The sequence below is a fragment of the Ranitomeya imitator genome, chromosome 10 (assembly GCF_032444005.1).
Source record: "Ranitomeya imitator isolate aRanImi1 chromosome 10, aRanImi1.pri, whole genome shotgun sequence".
NCBI lineage: Eukaryota > Metazoa > Chordata > Amphibia > Anura > Dendrobatidae > Ranitomeya > Ranitomeya imitator.
Genome location: NC_091291.1, coordinates 107228996 through 107248582, shown reverse-complemented (window position 1 = coordinate 107248582; position 19587 = coordinate 107228996). Strand labels below are relative to the sequence as shown.

The 19587-nt window shown below is 49.8% G+C and overlaps 1 protein-coding gene across 5 annotated transcripts in view; it reads right to left on the bottom strand.

Annotated features, from left to right (window-relative positions):
• Positions 1–19587, bottom strand: part of CEP104 (centrosomal protein 104) — an 85881-nt gene that overhangs the window by 29945 nt on the left and 36349 nt on the right. For all 5 annotated transcript variants that reach the window (XM_069741638.1, XM_069741639.1, XM_069741642.1 and 2 more), the window contains 4 exons: positions 16139–16315; positions 13913–14119; positions 12977–13093; positions 7193–7223 (listed from right to left, as the gene is read on the bottom strand). In XM_069741638.1, coding sequence (XP_069597739.1) covers positions 7193–7223; positions 12977–13093; positions 13913–14119; positions 16139–16315 — 532 coding nt within the window. The remainder of the gene's footprint in view (positions 1–7192; positions 7224–12976; positions 13094–13912; positions 14120–16138; positions 16316–19587) is intronic.

The window sequence follows — 19587 nt, the reverse complement described above, 5'->3', positions numbered from 1 at the left end:
GTAGGCACTGATTTCCACCTGCAAAGGGAACTCTGGATGTGCCTTCGGACCAGCCGGTCTCAGCCAGCCCTGTTAGCAGTGCTCTGGATTGCGGATCCCGAAGTCTTCAGTAAAAGGTAAAGAGACTGCAACCCTGTGTCCTCGTTATTAACTGCGCCTCACATCATTACCACCTACACTACTGGGAAGCCCTGGGGATATACTTCACCTGTGGGAAGGTATACCATCTAGCTGCCATAACATCACCCCAGTGGGCCCCAAGCAGCGTCGGTCATCCTGACCGAATACCACAGGTGGCGTCACGAAACCTTGGCCAACTTTCATCACCCTTTCATTGGACGCCCCTTAGCAGGGTCACGGACCGGGTCCAGCCACCGTGACAACCCTAGAGCCAGACAGAGAGGACCGGTACCGAGAAACCCGCGGCCCTGCGTCTGGGGGCGCTCCAGACCTTCTTACGTCAAACGTATGGAACTTTTGTTCCCCAGGATTCCTAGGATTATTACAAAATGATGGTAAAGTAATCTCCTGACTCCTATGGAATTTAAGGACTACCTTGGGGAGATATGCCGGATCTGGTCTTAGAACTATTCTGTATTCGAAAACCTGAGTATAATGAGAGCATATAGACAGGGCCTGTAAATCACCTACCCTACGGGCCGATGATAAGACTACCAGTAGCACTGTTTTAAGAGTGAGTAATTTAGGTGACAACTCCTGCAAAGGCTCAAAAGGGTCTTTGGTTAAGGCTTCTAAGACTAAATTTAGATCCCAAGGAGGGGTTTTTGGGATAATGACCGGCCTAGACCTACTACAGGATTTTATGAATCGTGAAATCCACCTATTTGATGCTAGGTTGCAGTTGTGTAGGGCACCCAAGGCTGAAACTGCCCTGCAACCCTGCCTGCAGAAACTCTAGGATGGGTCCCACTGGAGATACATCCCCCAACGGTTCACCCAGGAAGTCAAGAAACTTCTTTCATGTCCTACCGTAGATTCTAGATGTTATAGGTTTTCTGCTTTTCAATAGGGTGGAGACTAACCCTGGTGAGAATCCCTGGCGACTCAGTAAAGCCCTCTCAAATTACAGGCTGCCAGATGAAAGCCTTTCACCTGAGAGTGACTCACTGGCCCCTGGGTCAGCAGGTCCTGAATTTCTGGCAGAATCCATGGGTCTGTTATTGACATCTGCCTTAGAAGGGAGAACCATGGCCTCCTTCACCAAAATGGAGTTATGAGAATTATTCTCGCTTGATCCTCTCTGACCTTCCGGACTACTGTTGGAATCATCACTATTGGGGAGAACGAGTAGGCCAGAGAGAACCTCCAGGGTATTCGTAGGGCATCTACTGCAAAAGATGTTCCCTTGGATTTAGGGAGCAGAACTTCCTGACTTTTTTGTTGTGTGAGGTGGCAAACAAGTCTATTTCTGGTTTGCCCCGGGCTGGTACTATTTGTTGGAACACCTGGGGGTTTAAGGATCATTGCCCCTTTCTCAAGCCTCTATGACTCAGGAAGTCTGCTTGTGTGTTTTCGACGCCTCTTATGTGTAGAGCTGTAAGGGATGACAGGTGTTGTTCTGCGAACTGAAACAGTAGATCTGACACCTTCATGAGGCCCCAGGACCTCGTTCCCCCTGTTGGTTGATATAAGCCACCACTGCTCGATTGTCCGTCATGTTCTGAGTACGGCGGCCCTGAAGCAAGGGGAGAAAATGTCTCAAGGCTTTTTCTACTGCCCATAGTTCTTTTTCGCTTGAACCATGATTCCTATCTAGCAAGGACCAGGTTCCTTGTACTGAGTGAGACCTTAGGTGAGCTCCCCAACGTATACCGCTTGCGTCGGTCGTGATAATGTCCTCGACCGGTTTCTGCCACTGGACCCCCATTATCAGATGTTCCTTCACCATCCACCAGATTAGAGAATCTCTTACGCCCAGATAAAGATATAGATTTCCTTCTAAATGCCCTCTTAACAGTTTCTGTGCTGACAGAACTTCCCACTGCAGCTGTCTCAGGTGAAATTGTGCCCATCCTACAGCCGGTATGCATGACGTTAATGAGCCTAGTAGGGACATTGCTTTTCTTAGGGTCATTGATGGCTGATGTATTGCTATACAAACCAGGTTCATTATTTTGGCCACCTTGTTCACCGGTATGAGGTTGAGCTGACGCTCGGAGTCCAGTATTAACCCTAGGAAGAACTGTACTTTTACTGGCACTAATCTTGATTTGGGTGTATTTATTATCCATCCCAGCTCTATTAGAGTTGACGTTACCTCGGTTACTTGATGGGTGCAGTGGGTCTCCGACCTTCCTACCACAAGGAAGTCGTCCAGGTATGGGACAATCACTACGACCCAGGATCGGAGGTATGACATTACCTCTACCATCACTTTGGTGAAGACCCTGGGAGCTGTAGACAGGCCGAATGGAAGGGCTGTATATTGGTAATGTTTGATCTGATTTTATATGTAGAGGGCCACTCTCAAGTACTTCCAATACTCCTGATGCATTGGGATATGGTAATACGCATCTTTTAAGTCCATTACTGCCATGAAGCAGTGTTGGAACAGGATTTTTGTGGTTGTGTTGATAGACTCCATCTTGAAGGAATAGTTCTTTACTGATTGATTGAGATTCCTCAAGTTGACTATGGTTCTCCAGGAACCATCCAGTTTTTGTATCAAAAAGAAGGGGGGGGGGGGTAAAATCCCCTTCATTCCTCCTGAACCGGGACTTCCTGTAGAACATTTTTGTGAACAAGTCCCAAGACCTCTGTCTCCGGAGCCGATTCTTCCTTGACCCCTAGTGATCAAACAGAAAAAATGAACCCTGTTACCATAAGGGTGACATTCACGTAGATCACTCACCACCGCTGACAGTAAAGGGTACCGGTTTTGGAGGCTGGACAGATGCACGTACAGTGTCCCTTCTGGACGCCGAGGAGTCTTGCCGGACAGGACAACTGCTGCTCCTACCACTCGAGCGGCTACTTATCCTGGTATGCTGGTGGCTCGGCAAGGCCCCTCTTGCTGCCCCACTTCCATGATGAAGTTTTGGGCATGAGTGCATCTTCTGTGGTCATTCCCCATTTATGAGGGATCCACTGCACTCCCCCCGCCTCCTCCGGTGCCCAATGGTAGCCCATCCCCTGCCACACTGTGGGAGTCATTTTTCGTTGGCCGGCGTTTTCTTCATGGGCGCCGCCATCTTGGATCCGGTGCCCGCCCCAGACATCACACCCATTCCCAGCGTGACTTGCGCGTGACGTCAGACGTGCGACCCGGAAGCGGCTGCCTAACCTGGAGTTTCTGGACGCCGGCAGAGAGGGGAGGGCGGCGCGGCAGCCACGGAGGAGCCCTGGACACCCAACCATGCTGCACCGACACCCGCTCGGACGCTGAGGCCCAGAGGACTCGTGGACGGCGCTTCCGAGGTCCAGCGCACAGGTCCTGCCTGTTCTTCCACGCTGGGACAGGAGTGGGTAAGTAAGAATATCTTCTGCCGTGTTCAGCACGAGGGTCCCTGTCAGGACAGGAAACCCAACTGAAGCGACGGAGAGGTACCGCCCTTTTATTTTCAGTAGGGTTCCTGTCCTGACTGGGCGGATCCCCTCTCTCAGGTATGCTGTCATGGGGAAAAGGAAAAAAAGCAATATTAAAAGTAATTTTAATACATGGTTATTCACTCGCTACTTTCCCAAGAAAAATAGCTGTAGCTTCTAAAAGAGACGGTCGACCTTTCTGAACCTTGGACTGCACATACTTTGGTTCATGAGGAGTGAGAGTGCAGTTAACCTCAGAGACAAGAAACATCCTTGCGTGGAGTGGTCTCACTGACCTGTTGCCCACCCGGTGGTCTCCACTACGAGATAGACTTGCTGCTCGCCTTTCTGTGCATCGACTGTTTACGCGTGGTGCTTGCATTTCACCCCTGCCAAAATACTTCTTCATTTGTTAATATACAGATACAGTTTGGAGGAGAGTGTTTTCATTGTGAAAACTTATTGGAAAACTGAGTTCTTAGGCCGGGATCACACATGCGAGAAACACGGCTGAGTCTCGCATGTTAATACCCGGCACTCAGGAGCGGAGCGTGCGGCTCAATGTATTTCTATTCGGCCGCATGCTCTGCTCCGGAGTGCAGGTGGCAGGGCTGGGTATTAACATGCGAGACTCGGCCGTGTTTCTCACATGTGTGATCCCGGCCTTAAAGAAGTGCCAAAGTGAGTTTCTAAAGTAGTTTGGAGGTCGAAAACTGCCACCAAAACGGTGTATTCTGTCATTGGTGAATAACTGGATAGGCACAATGGAGGACGTCTGAAAATATCTGAGGAAACAATTCAAGAAGTGAAACAGCAACTTCTGGCATCTCCACATAAATCGTTGCACGGTCTTTGCCAGGAGGCAGGCAGGTCGTATTTCACATGTCAACGAGCGGCCAAGAATGGTCTTGTTCGACTGTGCAGAGTCAACGAGCGGCCAAAAATGGTCGTGTTCGACCGTACAGAGTCAACGTGCGGCCAAAATGGTCGTGTTCGACCGCGCAGAGTCAACGAGAGGCCAAGAAAGGTTGTGTTCGACCGTGCAGAGTCAACGAGCGGCCAAGAATGGTTGTGTTCGACTGTACAGAGTCAACGGGCGGCTAAGAATAGTCATGTTCGACCGTACAGAGTCAACGAGTGGCCAAGAATGGTCGTGTTCGACCGTACAGAGTCAGTGTTGTTCAGGAATTGAAAGGACCAGATCAAAAAATTAAAAATTCGTTATTGCCGGATTTTTTTTGTTTGGGGCCATTTGAAGAGTCAGGTGTACAGTAACAAGCCACGAGCATTACAGACACTCAGAGTAAACATACAGCGACAAATTCAGGCTATGACCCCGGACGTCTTGCGGAATACATTCACCAATATAGAATGGCGTGTGCAGCGGTACTTAAATGCGAACGGTGGACATTTTCAACACCCGCTTAAAAACATCAGTTTCTCATGAACCAAGGAATGTACACTCCAAATTTCAGTACGGCAGACCAGTGAGACTTCAATGGGCAGCATCTGCTAGGACAACTCATCAACACTCCCGTGATCATGATGTTGGACATGTAGTGGCAGAGGGGACCTTCCCTCGGTCTTAACACTTAAGATGCCACGATTACTGTTGACTATAGCAGTAAAACTGTGGGGGTCGGAGTCATCTCTGATCCCGGCAGTTCCCAGTTGTATGCTACATCTGCTGAGCACATGTCAAACATTCCCTTCTGACACGTGATGTACATATACACCACATGTTGGGTAGTGGTTAAAATACTTTTTTTCTTTTCCTTTGGGTGCAAATTGGAACCTTTAAAAAGGATTATCTCCTCCCCTTTCAAAACAGCGCCCCTTTTTGCCCATGGGCTGACACCGGTACTGCAACTCAGCCTCATTCACTGGCTGTAAATTTAAGAAGTTCCTAATAAGACACATGATTACACAGTTAGAGAACCAGTCCGCTTATTAAAATCCCAGATAATGTGATAATTGAGGTATTAAGCTGCCCGAAACGCGTTACCAGCCAGGATCATCTTACTAAAGACACAAATGTTTTACTTTGAGGTTTCAAGGCGAATCGTCACTTTGCATATTAAGATACAGGTGGGAAAGTTATGAAGGCATGTAAGTAAGTGGAGGGTGACGGTGGAAATAGTTGGAGACTACCACTGCTCTGGAGAGTGATAATGGAACTATTTCTTGAAATGACGCCATTACACCAGCGGAGAAGAATTAGTAAGAGAGAAGAGCGACCTTTCTTCTATAGAAAAGAATATGATACAGAGTGGAGTTTGCCATTTGGAATTTGGAATAATGAACCATGGTAAATCAGTGGTTAAACATCTAAACTCACGCTCACACCACGTATGTGGAGTACGAGCCACGCATCTGTAGTCTCTGATGTAGGACTATACAGATTCTTTTTGCTATATGTCTCACGTTATACTTGCCATGGCAATAATTTTCCACCAAACCTCTTGAATGTTATCGCCCCCCCCATACATAGTAGACGAAACTCATCGCTATCAGACCACAGTCTATTGTGCATGAGGGCCTCTCGACTCACTTCCACCCAAGATTACCGTATTATTATTATTTATTTATATAGCACCATTAATTCCATGGTGCTGTACATGAGAAAGGGGTTACGTACAGAGTTATAGATATCGTTTACAGTAAACAAATTTACAATGACAGACTGGTACAGAGGGGAGAGGACCCTGTCCTTGTGGACTTACATTCTACGGGGAGATGATGCCGGGGAGAGAAGGATCCAGCCTGTTGGATTTCCAAATGTTGTTCCATTTGTTCTACCCCAAGACAAGCTGCTGCCAAAGGATTCTGGCAGCGCCTCTTTCATAGAGACACAGGACTGTCTGGCCTGTAAGGCGGAGAGGTAACTGTTGGCCGGTTCATCATTGCGCCCGCACAGCTAGGCGCAAGGGGGCTACAATCGGGCATCTGAATAATACTGTTTTACAAGGTCTACAAGGGTCATGAAATGAAGTATGTTCTATGTGTTTCTTTCTTTCTTTCCGACTGACTTGTTGGACCGGTTATTTTCTCTTAAACCTTGGTAAATATATCATTATAATGATGGACACTAAACAAATCATCAATTTTCCTGACTTCATCATTGCTGTACGGTGTGTGACATAGATGGGCACAGTCCACACCAGGTCTAAAAATAAGATCAAAGTCTTGGGTGTAACCACGGCCCACATTTCCTGCATCTAAAGGTATAATTAATGATACCTAGAGATAAGAGTCCTTGTGGTCTGGTTAGTTGTATCATAAAAATGCTAAAAATACAGTGCAAGGAACCATGGACACGGGGAGAATATTGGACATCGCCTAAAGGTGAGATGTTAAGGATAAGGGTTCCTAGAAAATCTTGTTTCAAAATAATGTGGTCTAAACAGGTTGCCGACCACCCGAAAAACAAGAAAAACTCTGATCTGACACCTGGCCTGAAAAGTTAGCATTTATTTTCCAGTGTTACACATGTGTAGATGAAAACTAATTTTCCATAGGTTTCGGAAAAGCAAGAAGACCAGACAGACGTTGTGTGAACAGAACCTTCATGTCTAGGATCCGAGCAGCAGCTTCTGCTTATTACTGTCACATACAGGAGTGTATACAATGAATGCAACCTACTCACCTGTTTTTGCTTTTTGGATTTGTTCCTTCCCCTAAAACAAAGAAAAGAAAGTTCAGATGAATGTGCAATTTGGAAAAAAACAAAACAAACAAAAAATAAATCACAAGGAAATTCTGGTGGACTCGTGAATGGGAACATGCCACATCTGTTGCACAACTAACAAGTGGCATCTAAAGGTACCTTCACACATAACGATATCGTTAAGGATATCGTTGCAAGGTCACGCTTTTTGTGACATAGCAACAATCCCGCTAACGATATCTTTATGTGTGACAGCGACCAACGATCAGGCCCCTGCTGGGAGATCGTTGGTCGCTGGGAGTGATCAGGACCTTTTTTTGGTCGCTGAACACCCACTGTCATCGCTGAATCGGCGTGTGGGACACCGATCTAACAATGTGTTCACCTGTAACCAGGGTAAACATCGGGTTACTAAGCGCAGGGCCGCGCTTAGTAACCCGATATTTACCCTGGTTACCATTGTAAAAGTAAAAAAAACAAAAACTACATACTCACATTCCGATATCTGTCACGTCCCCCGGCGTCAGCTTCCCTGCACTGTGTCAGCGCCGGCCGTAAAGCAGAGCACAGCGGTGACGTCACCGCTCTGCATTACGGCCGGTGCTGACACAGTGCAGGGAAGCTGCCGCTCCACCCGGGAGGGGACATTTGGTGACACAACGGTGTGACGTTCAGTAGGTCATGATTGTGTCCTTTTCTAATGAATAAAACACACGTACGATACCTGCACCGGGAGCTGTCCGCCCAGTGTGCACCATGGAGGATAGGAAGGACAGAGAGAAGCTGCACAAGCCCTCGCACTAGGAGCTGTCCGCCCAGTGTGCACCATGGAGGATAGGAAGGACAGAGAGAAGCTGCACAAGCCCTCGCACTAGGAGCTGTCCGCCCAGTGTGCAGCATGGAGGATCGGAAGGACAGAGAGAAGCTGCACAAGCCCTCACGCCGGGAGCTGTCCGCCCAGTGTGCAGCATGGAGGATCGGAAGGACAGAGAGAAGCTGCACAAGCCCTCGCACCGGGAGCTGTCCGCCCAGTGTGCACCATGGAGGATCGGAAGGACAGAGAGAAGGTGCACAAGCCCTCACGCCGGGAGCTGTCCGCCCAGTGTGCAGCATGGAGGATCGGAAGGACAGAGAGAAGCTGCACAAGCCCTCACGCCGGGAGCTGTCCGCCCAGTGTGCAGCATGGAGGATCGGAAGGACAGAGAGAAGCTGCACAAGCCCTCGCACAGGGAGCTGTCCGCCCAGTGTGCACCATGGAGGATCGGAAGGACAGAGAGAAGCTGCACAAGCCCTCGCACTAGGAGCTGTCCGCCCAGTGTGCAGCATGGAGGATCGGAAGGACAGAGAGAAGCTGCACAAGCCCTCGCACCGGGAGCTGTCCGCCCAGTGTGCACCATGGAGGATCGGAAGGACAGAGAGAAGGTGCACAAGCCCTCACGCCGGGAGCTGTCCGCCCAGTGTGCAGCATGGAGGATCGGAAGGACAGAGAGAAGCTGCACAAGCCCTCGCACTAGGAGCTGTCCGCCCAGTGTGCAGCATGGAGGATCGGAAGGACAGAGAGAAGGTGCACAAGCCCTCATGCCGGGAGCTGTCCGCCCAGTGTGCAGCATGGAGGATAGGAAGGACAGAGAGAAGCTGCACAAGCCCTCACGCCGGGAGCTGTCCGCCCAGTGTGCAGCATGGAGGATCGGAAGGACAGAGAGAAGCTGCACAAGCCCTCACGCCAGGAGCTGTCCGCCCAGTGTGCAGCATGGAGGATAGGAAGGACAGAGAGAAGCTGCACAAGCCCTCACGCCGGGAGCTGTCCGCCCAGTGTGCAGCATGGAGGATAGGAAGGGCAGAGAGAAGCTGCACAAGCCCTCACGCCGGGAGCTGTCCGCCCAGTGTGCAGCATGGAGGATAGGAAGGGCAGAGAGAAGCTGCACAAGCCCTCACGCCAGGTGCTGTCCGCCCAGTGTGCAGCATGGAGGATAGGAAGGACAGAGAGAAGCTGCACAAGCCCTCGCACCGGGAGCTGTCCGCCCAGTGTGCAGCATGGAGGATAGGAAGGACAGAGAGAAGCTGCACAAGCCCTCGCGCCAGGAGCTGTCCGCCCAGTGTGCAGCATGGAGGATAGGAAGGACAGAGAGAAGCTGCACAAGCCCTCGCGCCAGGAGCTGTCCGCCCAGTGGGCAGCATGGAGGATAGGAAGGGCAGAGAGAAGCTGCACAAGCCCTCACGCCGGGAGCTGTCCGCCCAGTGTGCAGCATGGAGGATAGGAAGGGCAGAGAGAAGCTGCACAAGCCCTCACGCCAGGTGCTGTCCGCCCAGTGTGCAGCATGGAGGATAGGAAGGACAGAGAGAAGCTGCACAAGCCCTCACGCCGGGAGCTGTCCGCCCAGTGTGCAGCATGGAGGATAGGAAGGACAGAGAGAAGCTGGACAAGCCCTCGCACTGGGAGCTGTCCGCCCAGTGTGCAGCATGGAGGATAGGAAGGACAGAGAGAAGCTGCACAAGCCCTCGCGCCAGGAGCTGTCCGCCCAGTGGGCAGCATGGAGGATAGGAAGGGCAGAGAGAAGCTGCACAAGCCCTCACGCCGGGAGCTGTCCGCCCAGTGTGCAGCATGGAGGATAGGAAGGGCAGAGAGAAGCTGCACAAGCCCTCACGCCAGGTGCTGTCCGCCCAGTGTGCAGCATGGAGGATAGGAAGGACAGAGAGAAGCTGCACAAGCCCTCACGCCGGGAGCTGTCCGCCCAGTGTGCAGCATGGAGGATAGGAAGGACAGAGAGAAGCTGGACAAGCCCTCGCGCCAGGAGCTGTCCGCCCAGTGGGCAGCATGGAGGATAGGAAGGACAGAGAGAAGCTGGACAAGCCCTCACGCCGGGAGCTGTCCGCCCAGTGTGCAGCATGGAGGATAGGAAGGACAGAGAGAAGCTGCACAAACCCTCGCACCGGGAGCTGTCCGCCCAGTGTGCAGCATGGAGGATCGGAAGGACAGAGAGAAGCTGGACAAGCCCTCACGCCGGGAGCTGTCCGCCCAGTGTGCAGCATGGAGGATAGGAAGGACAGAGAGAAGCTGCACAAGCCCTCACGCCAGGAGCTGTCCGCCCAGTGTGCAGCATGGAGGATCGGAAGGACAGAGAGAAGCTGCACAAACCCTCACGCCAGGAGCTGTCCGCCCAGTGTGCAGCATGGAGGATCGGAAGGACAGAGAGAAGCTGCACAAGCCCTCACGCCGGGAGCTGTCCGCCCAGTGTTCAGCATGGAGGATAGGAAGGGCAGAGAGAAGCTGCACAAGCCCTCACGCCGGGAGCTGTCCGCCCAGTGTGCAGCATGGAGGATAGGAAGGGCAGAGAGAAGCTGGACAAGCCCTCGCGCCAGGAGCTGTCCGCCCAGTGTGCAGCATGGAGGATAGGAAGGACAGAGAGAAGCTGCACAAGCCCTCACGCCGGGAGCTGTCCGCCCAGTGTGCAGCATGGAGGATAGGAAGGACAGAGAGAAGCTGGACAAACCCTCGCACCGGGAGCTGTCCGCCCAGTGTGCAGCATGGAGGATAGGAAGGACTGAGAGAAGGTGCACAAACCCTCACGCCAGGAGCTGTCCGCCCAGTGTGCAGCATGGAGGATAGGAAGGACAGAGAGAAGCTGCACAAACCCTCACGCCAGGAGCTGTCCGCCCAGTGTGCAGCATGGAGGATCGGAAGGACAGAGAGAAGCTGCACAAGCCCTCGCGCCAGGAGCTGTCCGCCCAGTGTGCAGCATGGAGGATAGGAAGGGCAGAGAGAAGCTGCACAAGCCCTCACGCCGAGAGCTGTCCGCCCAGTGTGCAGCATGGAGGATAGGAAGGACAGAGAGAAGCTGGACAAACCCTCGCACCGGGAGCTGTCCGCCCAGTGTGCAGCATGGAGGATAGGAAGGACAGAGAGAAGCTGGACAAGCCCTCGCACTAGGAGCTGTCCGCCCAGTGTGCAGCATGGAGGATAGGAAGGACAGAGAGAAGCTGCACAAACCCTCGCACCAGGAGCTGTCCGCCCAGTGTGCAGCATGGAGGATAGGAAGGACAGAGAGAAGCTGCACAAACCCTCGCACCAGGAGCTGTCCGCCCAGTGTGCAGCATGGATAGGAAGGACAGAGAGAAGCTGCACAAGCCCTCGCACCGGGAGCTGTCCGCCCAGTGTGCAGCATGGATAGGAAGGACAGAGAGAAGCTGCACAAGCCCTCACGCCAGGAGCTGTCCGCCCAGTGTGCAGCATGGAGGATCGGAAGGACAGAGAGAAGCTGCACAAGCCCTCGCACCGGGAGCTGTCCGCCCAGTGTGCAGCATGGAGGATCGGAAGGACAGAGAGAAGCTGCACAAGCCCTCGCACTAGGAGCTGTCCGCCCAGTGTGCAGCATGGAGGATAGGAAGGACAGAGAGAAGCTGGACAAGCCCTCGCACCGGGAGCTGTCCGCCCAGTGTGCAGCATGGAGGATCGGAAGGACAGAGAGAAGCTGCACAAGCCCTCGCACCGGGAGCTGTCCGCCCAGTGTGCAGCATGGAGGATCGGAAGGACAGAGAGAAGCTGCACAAGCCCTCGCACTAGGAGCTGTCCGCCCAGTGTGCAGCATGGAGGATAGGAAGGACAGAGAGAAGCTGGACAAGCCCTCGCACCGGGAGCTGTCCGCCCAGTGTGCAGCATGGAGGATCGGAAGGACAGAGAGAAGCTGCACAAGCCCTCGCACTAGGAGCTGTCCGCCCAGTGGGCAGCATGGAGGATAGGAAGGACAGAGAGAAGCTGGACAAACCCTCGCACCGGGAGCTGTCCGCCCAGTGTGCAGCATGGAGGATCGGAAGGACAGAGAGAAGCTGCACAAGCCCTCGCGCCAGGAGCTGTCCGCCCAGTGTGCAGCATGGAGGATCGGAGGGACAGAGAGAAGCTGCACAAGCCCTCACGCCAGGAGCTGTCCGCCCAGTGTGCAGCATGGAGGATCGGAAGGACAGAGAGAAGCTGCACAAGCCCTCACGCCAGGAGCTGTCCGCCCAGTGTGCAGCATGGAGGATAGGAAGGACAGAGAGAAGCTGCACAAGCCCTCGCGCCAGGAGCTGTCCGCCCAGTGTGCAGCATGGAGGATCGGAAGGACAGAGAGAAGCTGCACAAGCCCTCGCACCGGGAGCTGTCCGCCCAGTGTGCAGCATGGAGGATCGGAAGGACAGAGAGAAGCTGCACAAGCCCTCGCACTAGGAGCTGTCCGCCCAGTGTGCAGCATGGAGGATAGGAAGGACAGAGAGAAGCTGCACAAGCCCTCGCGCCAGGAGCTGTCCGCCCAGTGTGCAGCATGGAGGATAGGAAGGACAGAGAGAAGCTGCACAAGCCCTCGCACTAGGAGCTGTCCGCCCAGTGTGCAGCATGGAGGATAGGAAGGACAGAGAGAAGCTGCACAAGCCCTCACGCCGGGAGCAGTCCGCCCAGTGTGCAGCATGGAGGATAGGAAGGACAGAGAGAAGCTGCACAAGCCCTATAACTCATTAGTTTCCTCATTATAAGGAAATCTATATCTGCACTGACATTTTCAGCCTTACACGTGTTAATTACTGGTTTAAAGCTGCGGTGGTTTCTGTCAAAACGCATTAGCCAAGAAGAGCAAGGAGCGCGCTCCATCCTGACACTTTGAGGCCTTCTGGCTTATATCTGCAGCCATTCTGGCTTCTGTCAGTAAGTGACAGTGTATACATGAAGAATAAACCTGGAAGAAGCCAAGTCTCCTGGATACGGGACACGTGCGGCCTGTATACACAGCTGTGTACCTTGCCAGCCTGGACCTCAGACTGCATCTCCTTGAGAGCCGCCAACTGTTCCTGAAGAGCTCGGATCTCCTCTTTCTTCTTCCTTTCTGCTTCTTCTGCTGCCGCCTTCTTCTGTGCCTGATAAATGTCACATTAAAGAAAGAAATCTGATTAAAAAAAAAAAATCCAATACACACGAATATAGAAAGGGGCTTTAATCTAGACACATATTACATACACATTGGCCTGTGCATCTGCAAGCTGCATTACAGCATCTGGCAGAGCCTAATTCCCTATCTTTTATCATATGAAAGTATTTGCTCAATCGTGCGATGTAAGTATAGATATGGGCAGCTTTGTACTGATAACTGTCTGTTCAGTACTCAGTACCTTAATAAAGGGGATCTGTCAGCCGATTTTTGCTATTTAATCTGAGAGCAGCATAAGATACAGCATAAGATCCTGATTCCACCGATGTCTCACTTTTTAGGCCGTGTTGTAGTTTCAATACAAATCAGTATTTTATCAGCAGGAGATTATCACTGTAGGACTAAGTTTCACATGCAGACCAGTCCAGCTAGTCTGTGAACCCCGCCCACCAGCACAGATTGGCAGTTTACACAGAAAGCTGCCAATCAGTGGCGTGGGCGGAGTTATATACAGCTCAGCATTCCGAGCTCTGCTACATCTACAGCAGGGTAAACTATGATACTAGAGAAACTGTATCAAACAGCCCAATAAGTGATACATCACTGGAATCAGTGTCTCTGTCCCTACATCATTCTGCTCTCAGATTATATAGCAAAAAGCTACTTACATACTCCCTTTAAGTAAATCTTGGATACAAATTTTTATAGATGTGTACCCTCTTAATTGCAAACTGATTGGCGTTAGGGGGTTTTGGACCAAAGCCACAACAAAAAGTAAAAAGCAGCCCACTTAAATCTGGACTCCTACCTTTAGCTCAGACTCTGTGGGTCTACCATCAATTTTTGAAAATCCATCAAACAGGGTTTTATAAAGGATGTTCTTGCGTATGGTGGCTTCGTCCGTCGGCATGTGCTCGAGAACCTGGGCTCTGTCCTGCTGGTACAAGTGGAGTATAATCTGCACTGCGCGGTCACGGACTTCTGCCGTTGTGTAATCCAGTGCACCTAAAGCAAACTAACAAGAAACCATAGATTACAGTCATATAAGAAGGATATGAGAAAGGCTGCCTCAATGCCAGGCAGCTGCATCAAAATGATAACTTTATATAAGGGCGTCAGCTGCATGCGGAGGAAAGGTAATAAAAGGAATAACTGCAATACAGAAATAAGTGGCCAGACCTCTTTTCATTTTATTTTCTAGAAACAATAAAGAAATATGGACTTAGCCATATCATGAGAAGTTGGTGAACAGTCCTGATCAGGTCATGAAGGACTTATTTTACCCTGCACTTAGTTTGGTCACTTTTGCCGTCACTTGGATCAAGCATTCAGGCCCTTTAAAGGTTGAACCTGATCAACTTTTCAAAGCTCTGTAAGTTTTGTTAAAGCGAAACAAACGGCATTTTCCACTAGACGTCAGATAAGTCCATGAGCCCATATGTACCCGATGGAGGACAATACCGTGTCCTTTTGGCCGCTGCTTTTTACCTTGGGAGCCTTTGGAGAAACTTTGGGATACGTTGGAGATACTCATCGGGCCCTAACGTCACTTCTCCTTTTCTAATCTAGGCGGCATTGCACAGCACTATGCTCCAGCGCGATGATGCCTGATGGGGGCGCTGTCGAGAACCATCAGAAAAGATTTCCTGCATTCTTTTACTAATTTGCAAAAAATGCCACCTCGTTAGAGCCTCTTCACAATGTAACAGCTGGTTGGCACGGCCCACTGGCGTTCACCGTGTCCGATCGCCTCGGGGGGTGGGGATGAAGTCATCAAGGGTGTGCACGTCAGCTAGAAAAATGTCAGCGAGCAGACAAAGCAACAACACAAACAACTCCCTGCAAAGCCCGGACTAGGAGACAGCCGGCTCCGCTTTAACCCCTTTAGGACCTGAAAATATATATATATATATTTTTTTTTTCGTTTTTCCTCTTTGCATTCTGGAGGGTCATAACTTTTATTTTCTGGTTTGATGTCAGAAAAATTAAAACTCGATTTACTCACCCTCCCCAGGTCCAGTGCTAAATCTCTGTTTGTCTGCAGCGCTGAAGCCACATCAACAGGACTGCAGTTTAGCAGCTGGTGCCATGTACATTGGCAGAGCTGCAGAAGTCAGTGATTGACTGCAGCACTGCGGAGGCCATCGCTGCACACAACTGCCTGTAACAGCAGCAAGCAGAGCTTATTCTGATCGCTGCTGTTTAGTCACTTAAATGCCGCTGTCAATCTCAGACAGTGACCTTTAAATTGGCCGGATCGTTTAGCGCACGAGGAGAAATTGAGGAAGATAACGGAAACAAATAGGTTAACCTGCACTGCCGTCGAAGACTGATGAGAAAAAAAAGGAATCCAAGTATTGCAGTTTGTTCGTCAAGAACTAAAACTTCATCAAGGCAATCCACGATCAATGACGATCGCGGTTTGTCCTGACGAAGAAGTTTTAATACTGCGAAACGCGTTGACAAACAAACTGCAATACTTGGGATTCCTTTTCTTTCTCATCAGTCTTCGCCGCCTGCGTAAGTTAACCCATTTATTTCCCCAAAAAAATAAAATTAGAATATAAAAAAAGTAAAAAATAAAAAAAAAAATTCAAAATGAATCGTATTTTAAAAAATAAATGAATAAATACTAATAAAAACATATATTTGGAATTGTTGTGTCCGTGAAAGTTTGATCTATGAAAATATGAAATTATATAAACCTTACTTTAATTGCTGAAAATTAAAAAAAAAAAATCGAAACGTCAGAATCTGCGTTTTCTTTTAACCGCGGCAATTCCCCTCTCCCCAAAAAATATAATAAAAACTCATCAAAATGCCAGAATGGAACTCAAAATGGTATGAAAAAAACAAACCTCTGTCAATGTAAAAAACCCAAAACAAACAAACGAAAAAAAAAATACAAAACCCCCGATACTGGCTAATTTGGTGGGTATGAGGGGATTAATGGGCCGTTATATAAAGATTAGGCTTTAATTCCATGAAATGCCTCCCGTGTTTCGGGGGTCCGGGGCGATCCGAGCACATTTACCTTCATCACGTTGTCGGCTGTGAAGCCAGAACTGTCTGCGCCCATCTCCTTCAGCAGGTTTTCCACCAGCTCCACTTGGCTTAAGGCCAGCCGTGACGGGAGCGTTCCCTTCAACGGTTGAACCAAATGAACGGGAATTATCTGCAGGGGTTTCACTTCCTTGAACAGCGCCATCTCCTACAGAGTGAAAAAAAAATAAAAAGAATTTTATATGGATTTATATGCGGTTTTGCATACACAGGAGCCATGAAAAACAGTAAAAGCTGCTGAAGTTCATTTTCCAGGAAAACAAATCAGAACATCCTGGCGTACGGTGACCCCAAAAATATTCCTCTAACAGTAATGGGCCTGACATGCAGCAGACCGAGGCGGACTCCTTAATATATGGCAGGAATGTATCCTTTCCTCAGTTATTGGAAGGAAAACCCTAGGGATTATCTGTATGAACTTTAAAGGGATTGTCGCCCTTCACCAAACTTCTTCCTATAGCTCAGAAAACTAAAAAAAAAAGAAAAAAAAAGAGAGAGTTTGCTCACCCTCCCCAGGTCCAGAGCTGCACCTCTGTTAAAATGAGTATAAGTTGGTATGCATGCAAAATAGGAGCATGTTCACACAGGTAATTACACAGACAAGGGCGTCAAGGTGTACCAAAACCGGGATGATGGTAGCCTCTGGTATTTAAAGTCTTATTTGTCTGCAGCGCTGATGTCACATCAACAGAACTGCAGCCAATCAAATTTCAGCTACACGCATCACTTCATTACTTTCCACCTCCTACCCATCAGGTACACGGACAAGGTGGATTCTGTGCCACCAAGGGAGGCCGGGTATAGCAAGCAGAACCAGGGCTATTCATATCGTACACTTTATCTCTTCCTTATCCATCCCTGCCCTACTTTTCTCTATGTTCACAAACTAGCAACGTGAAGATCTTAATATAGCAGTACTGAGCAGAGTAGCTGCGCATTCTGCTCTGGTGGGAGATAAACACTCACCAGAAAGCAGCAGCAATGGACCAATTTCAACCTGGTTTTATTCCTGCTTTTCCCTCATTTTTTTCCATCACTGGAACCGTATGGTGGAATTTAAAAAAAGAAAAAAAAAAAACGTAATACAGAGGGGAGCAACGAAAATAAGGACTACTAGAAAAAAAAAAAGAAGAAGCAGGGGATCCACAGGAAATATAGTGCCGTCGCTGAGGGTCCTAACAATCAGTTTTTTCTACGCGGCAGCGATGGAGCGGTCTTCGGCGCCGCTCCTTGATCATTTGAAGGTTTTCTTGCGGAGTTTCGCGTTGTGAACAAAACCAAACTATCGTATTAAAAACTCTTTGACATTGAATTGCAGCGGTCTCACGTAACGCCTCTGCTAGAGTTTCTCCTGCGTCTGTTCACTTCGGCGCTCCGTCTCTGACCGGCACAAAAGTGCGAGGGTAATGAGTTTCCCCGCTTCCTTTCAAGTGTACGATTACGAATCTCTTGTGCTGGAGCCAAAATCTGCCCATGAAATAATCCTGTGCCACCGGGGAGATGAGCGAGGGGGCTACGGCCCTCACAAGGCGGCCATTAACTCCACGTCTGCGTCGGGAGGAAACGCGTGTTTTATTTTCCGCGCTGGTAAAATCACTGCACACGTCCCCGGAGGCGGGGGGCTCACACAGAGCGTTACTGTTTCCCTGGCTGAGTGGGAACATAGCAGAGCCCGTCAGGCTCGTGCAGGACAAGGCACGCATTGTTCACACCACGCAGCCAACAGATTTGCCCTTTTTGTTTGCTATGGAGATTTACATTGTGGCTTTCATGAAGTATTGTTGTTCTGCGCTCTGCAGACATTGTGTGCACTCACCTGTCAGTGCGGAGCAATTACACAATCTAGTCCTAGAAGAATGCAGTGGAGTTTGTGGAATGCTGGGTGACGACCACTAGGGGCGCTCTAACAGCTGCTATTAGAAATGTGCTATGGCACTCACATCATGGGTGCAGTGTGCGCTGGAGCTATACCATAGGCAAATACGACAACTTATAGCCACCATCATTTTTTTTTTAGTATGTCACTATATGGACTATTGCTGCCTTTTGCACTTAAAAAAGACATGTCGGCACTATTTTGTTCACCCTGTATGGGGGAGTCCGGGTACATCAGACCTATACACCTGGAGCTTCCCGGTACATAAGGCAAGCAGACGCGGCTTGTGCAGTGTGGATGTTGTTTTACCTGTGTAGCAAATAATTCAGAGAGAGTGACATACCGGCTCTGGCATGCCAAGGTAAGGAGGCAATGCTCCTCTGGGAAATTTAATATGCAAATTGCCTGTACAGAGAGGGAGAGGTTTTAAACTCTGTAGCGCCACCTGTTGGTAGCAGGACTCCTATAAGTCACTATTGATCCTTTAACGAGTCTTGCAATAAGACTTAGGCTAGGTTCACATTGCGTTAGGGCAATCCGTTAAGCGCATAGCGCTAGCGGATTGCGCTAACGCAATGTTTATTTTGGGTCCGCGTTCGCTGTCCCCGCTAGCGCAGAAACCCTGATCTGCGCTAGCGAGGGACGGACCTCGGACGTCCGTCACAAAAGAATGGCACATCGCTAGCGCGTGCCGAAAATGGCATGCGCTACAGGCACAAATCACATTGCTGTCAATGGGTGCGCTAACGGACCCGTTGCACGGCGTTAATTGCGACATTTTCGCCGTGCAACGCAGTCCGTTAGCGTTAACCCATTAACACAATGTGAACCTAGCCTTAGAATACCTGCCATCTCAGAATCTCAATTTACAGACACGATGTTTCGGGCTGTTGGCCCTAGTCAGTGCAAAGTATGAGATTTGATTTGGCTAGGTGAGAGGCTCTGGACTGGGGTCTAAGAGGGAATGTTTCTCCTTGTAGAGAATGACATACTGGCTCTGGCATGAATAAGCCTCCTTACCTTGACATGCCAGGGCCGGTACATCACTCTCCACATGGAAAAACGTTACCCCTTAAACATTGGTCCAGAGCTTCTCACCTAGTCAAATCAGTTCTCATGCTTTGCACTGATGAGGGCAAATAGCCAGAAACACCGTGTCTGCGAATTGAGATTCTGATTTATCTTTTATCCTAAGTTGTATAAGGCGTCGATAGTGACTTGTTCAAGTCCTCGTCCTCTCTGAAGAGGCAATTTGCATATTAGACTTAAAAGAAGAAAGAGGTCTAGATAAAATCTCCATCTGAGCCAAGTTACATAGCACACGGACTTGCCATTGATGTCTTATTAGTTGGGAACCGCTGCTGTCACTCCTTTTGAGCCCAAGTCGCTAAAACAAAGTGGCCATGATACTTGAAGGCAGGAAAAAGCATAAAGTGAAATAACCAGAACTCCTCCACATAATTCTCTGCTGCCTCTTCTCCAGTCCTCCTGACCGTCTTCTGTTATGTGTCTAAAGTGATAAAGTCCCCTATACACGTCCATGA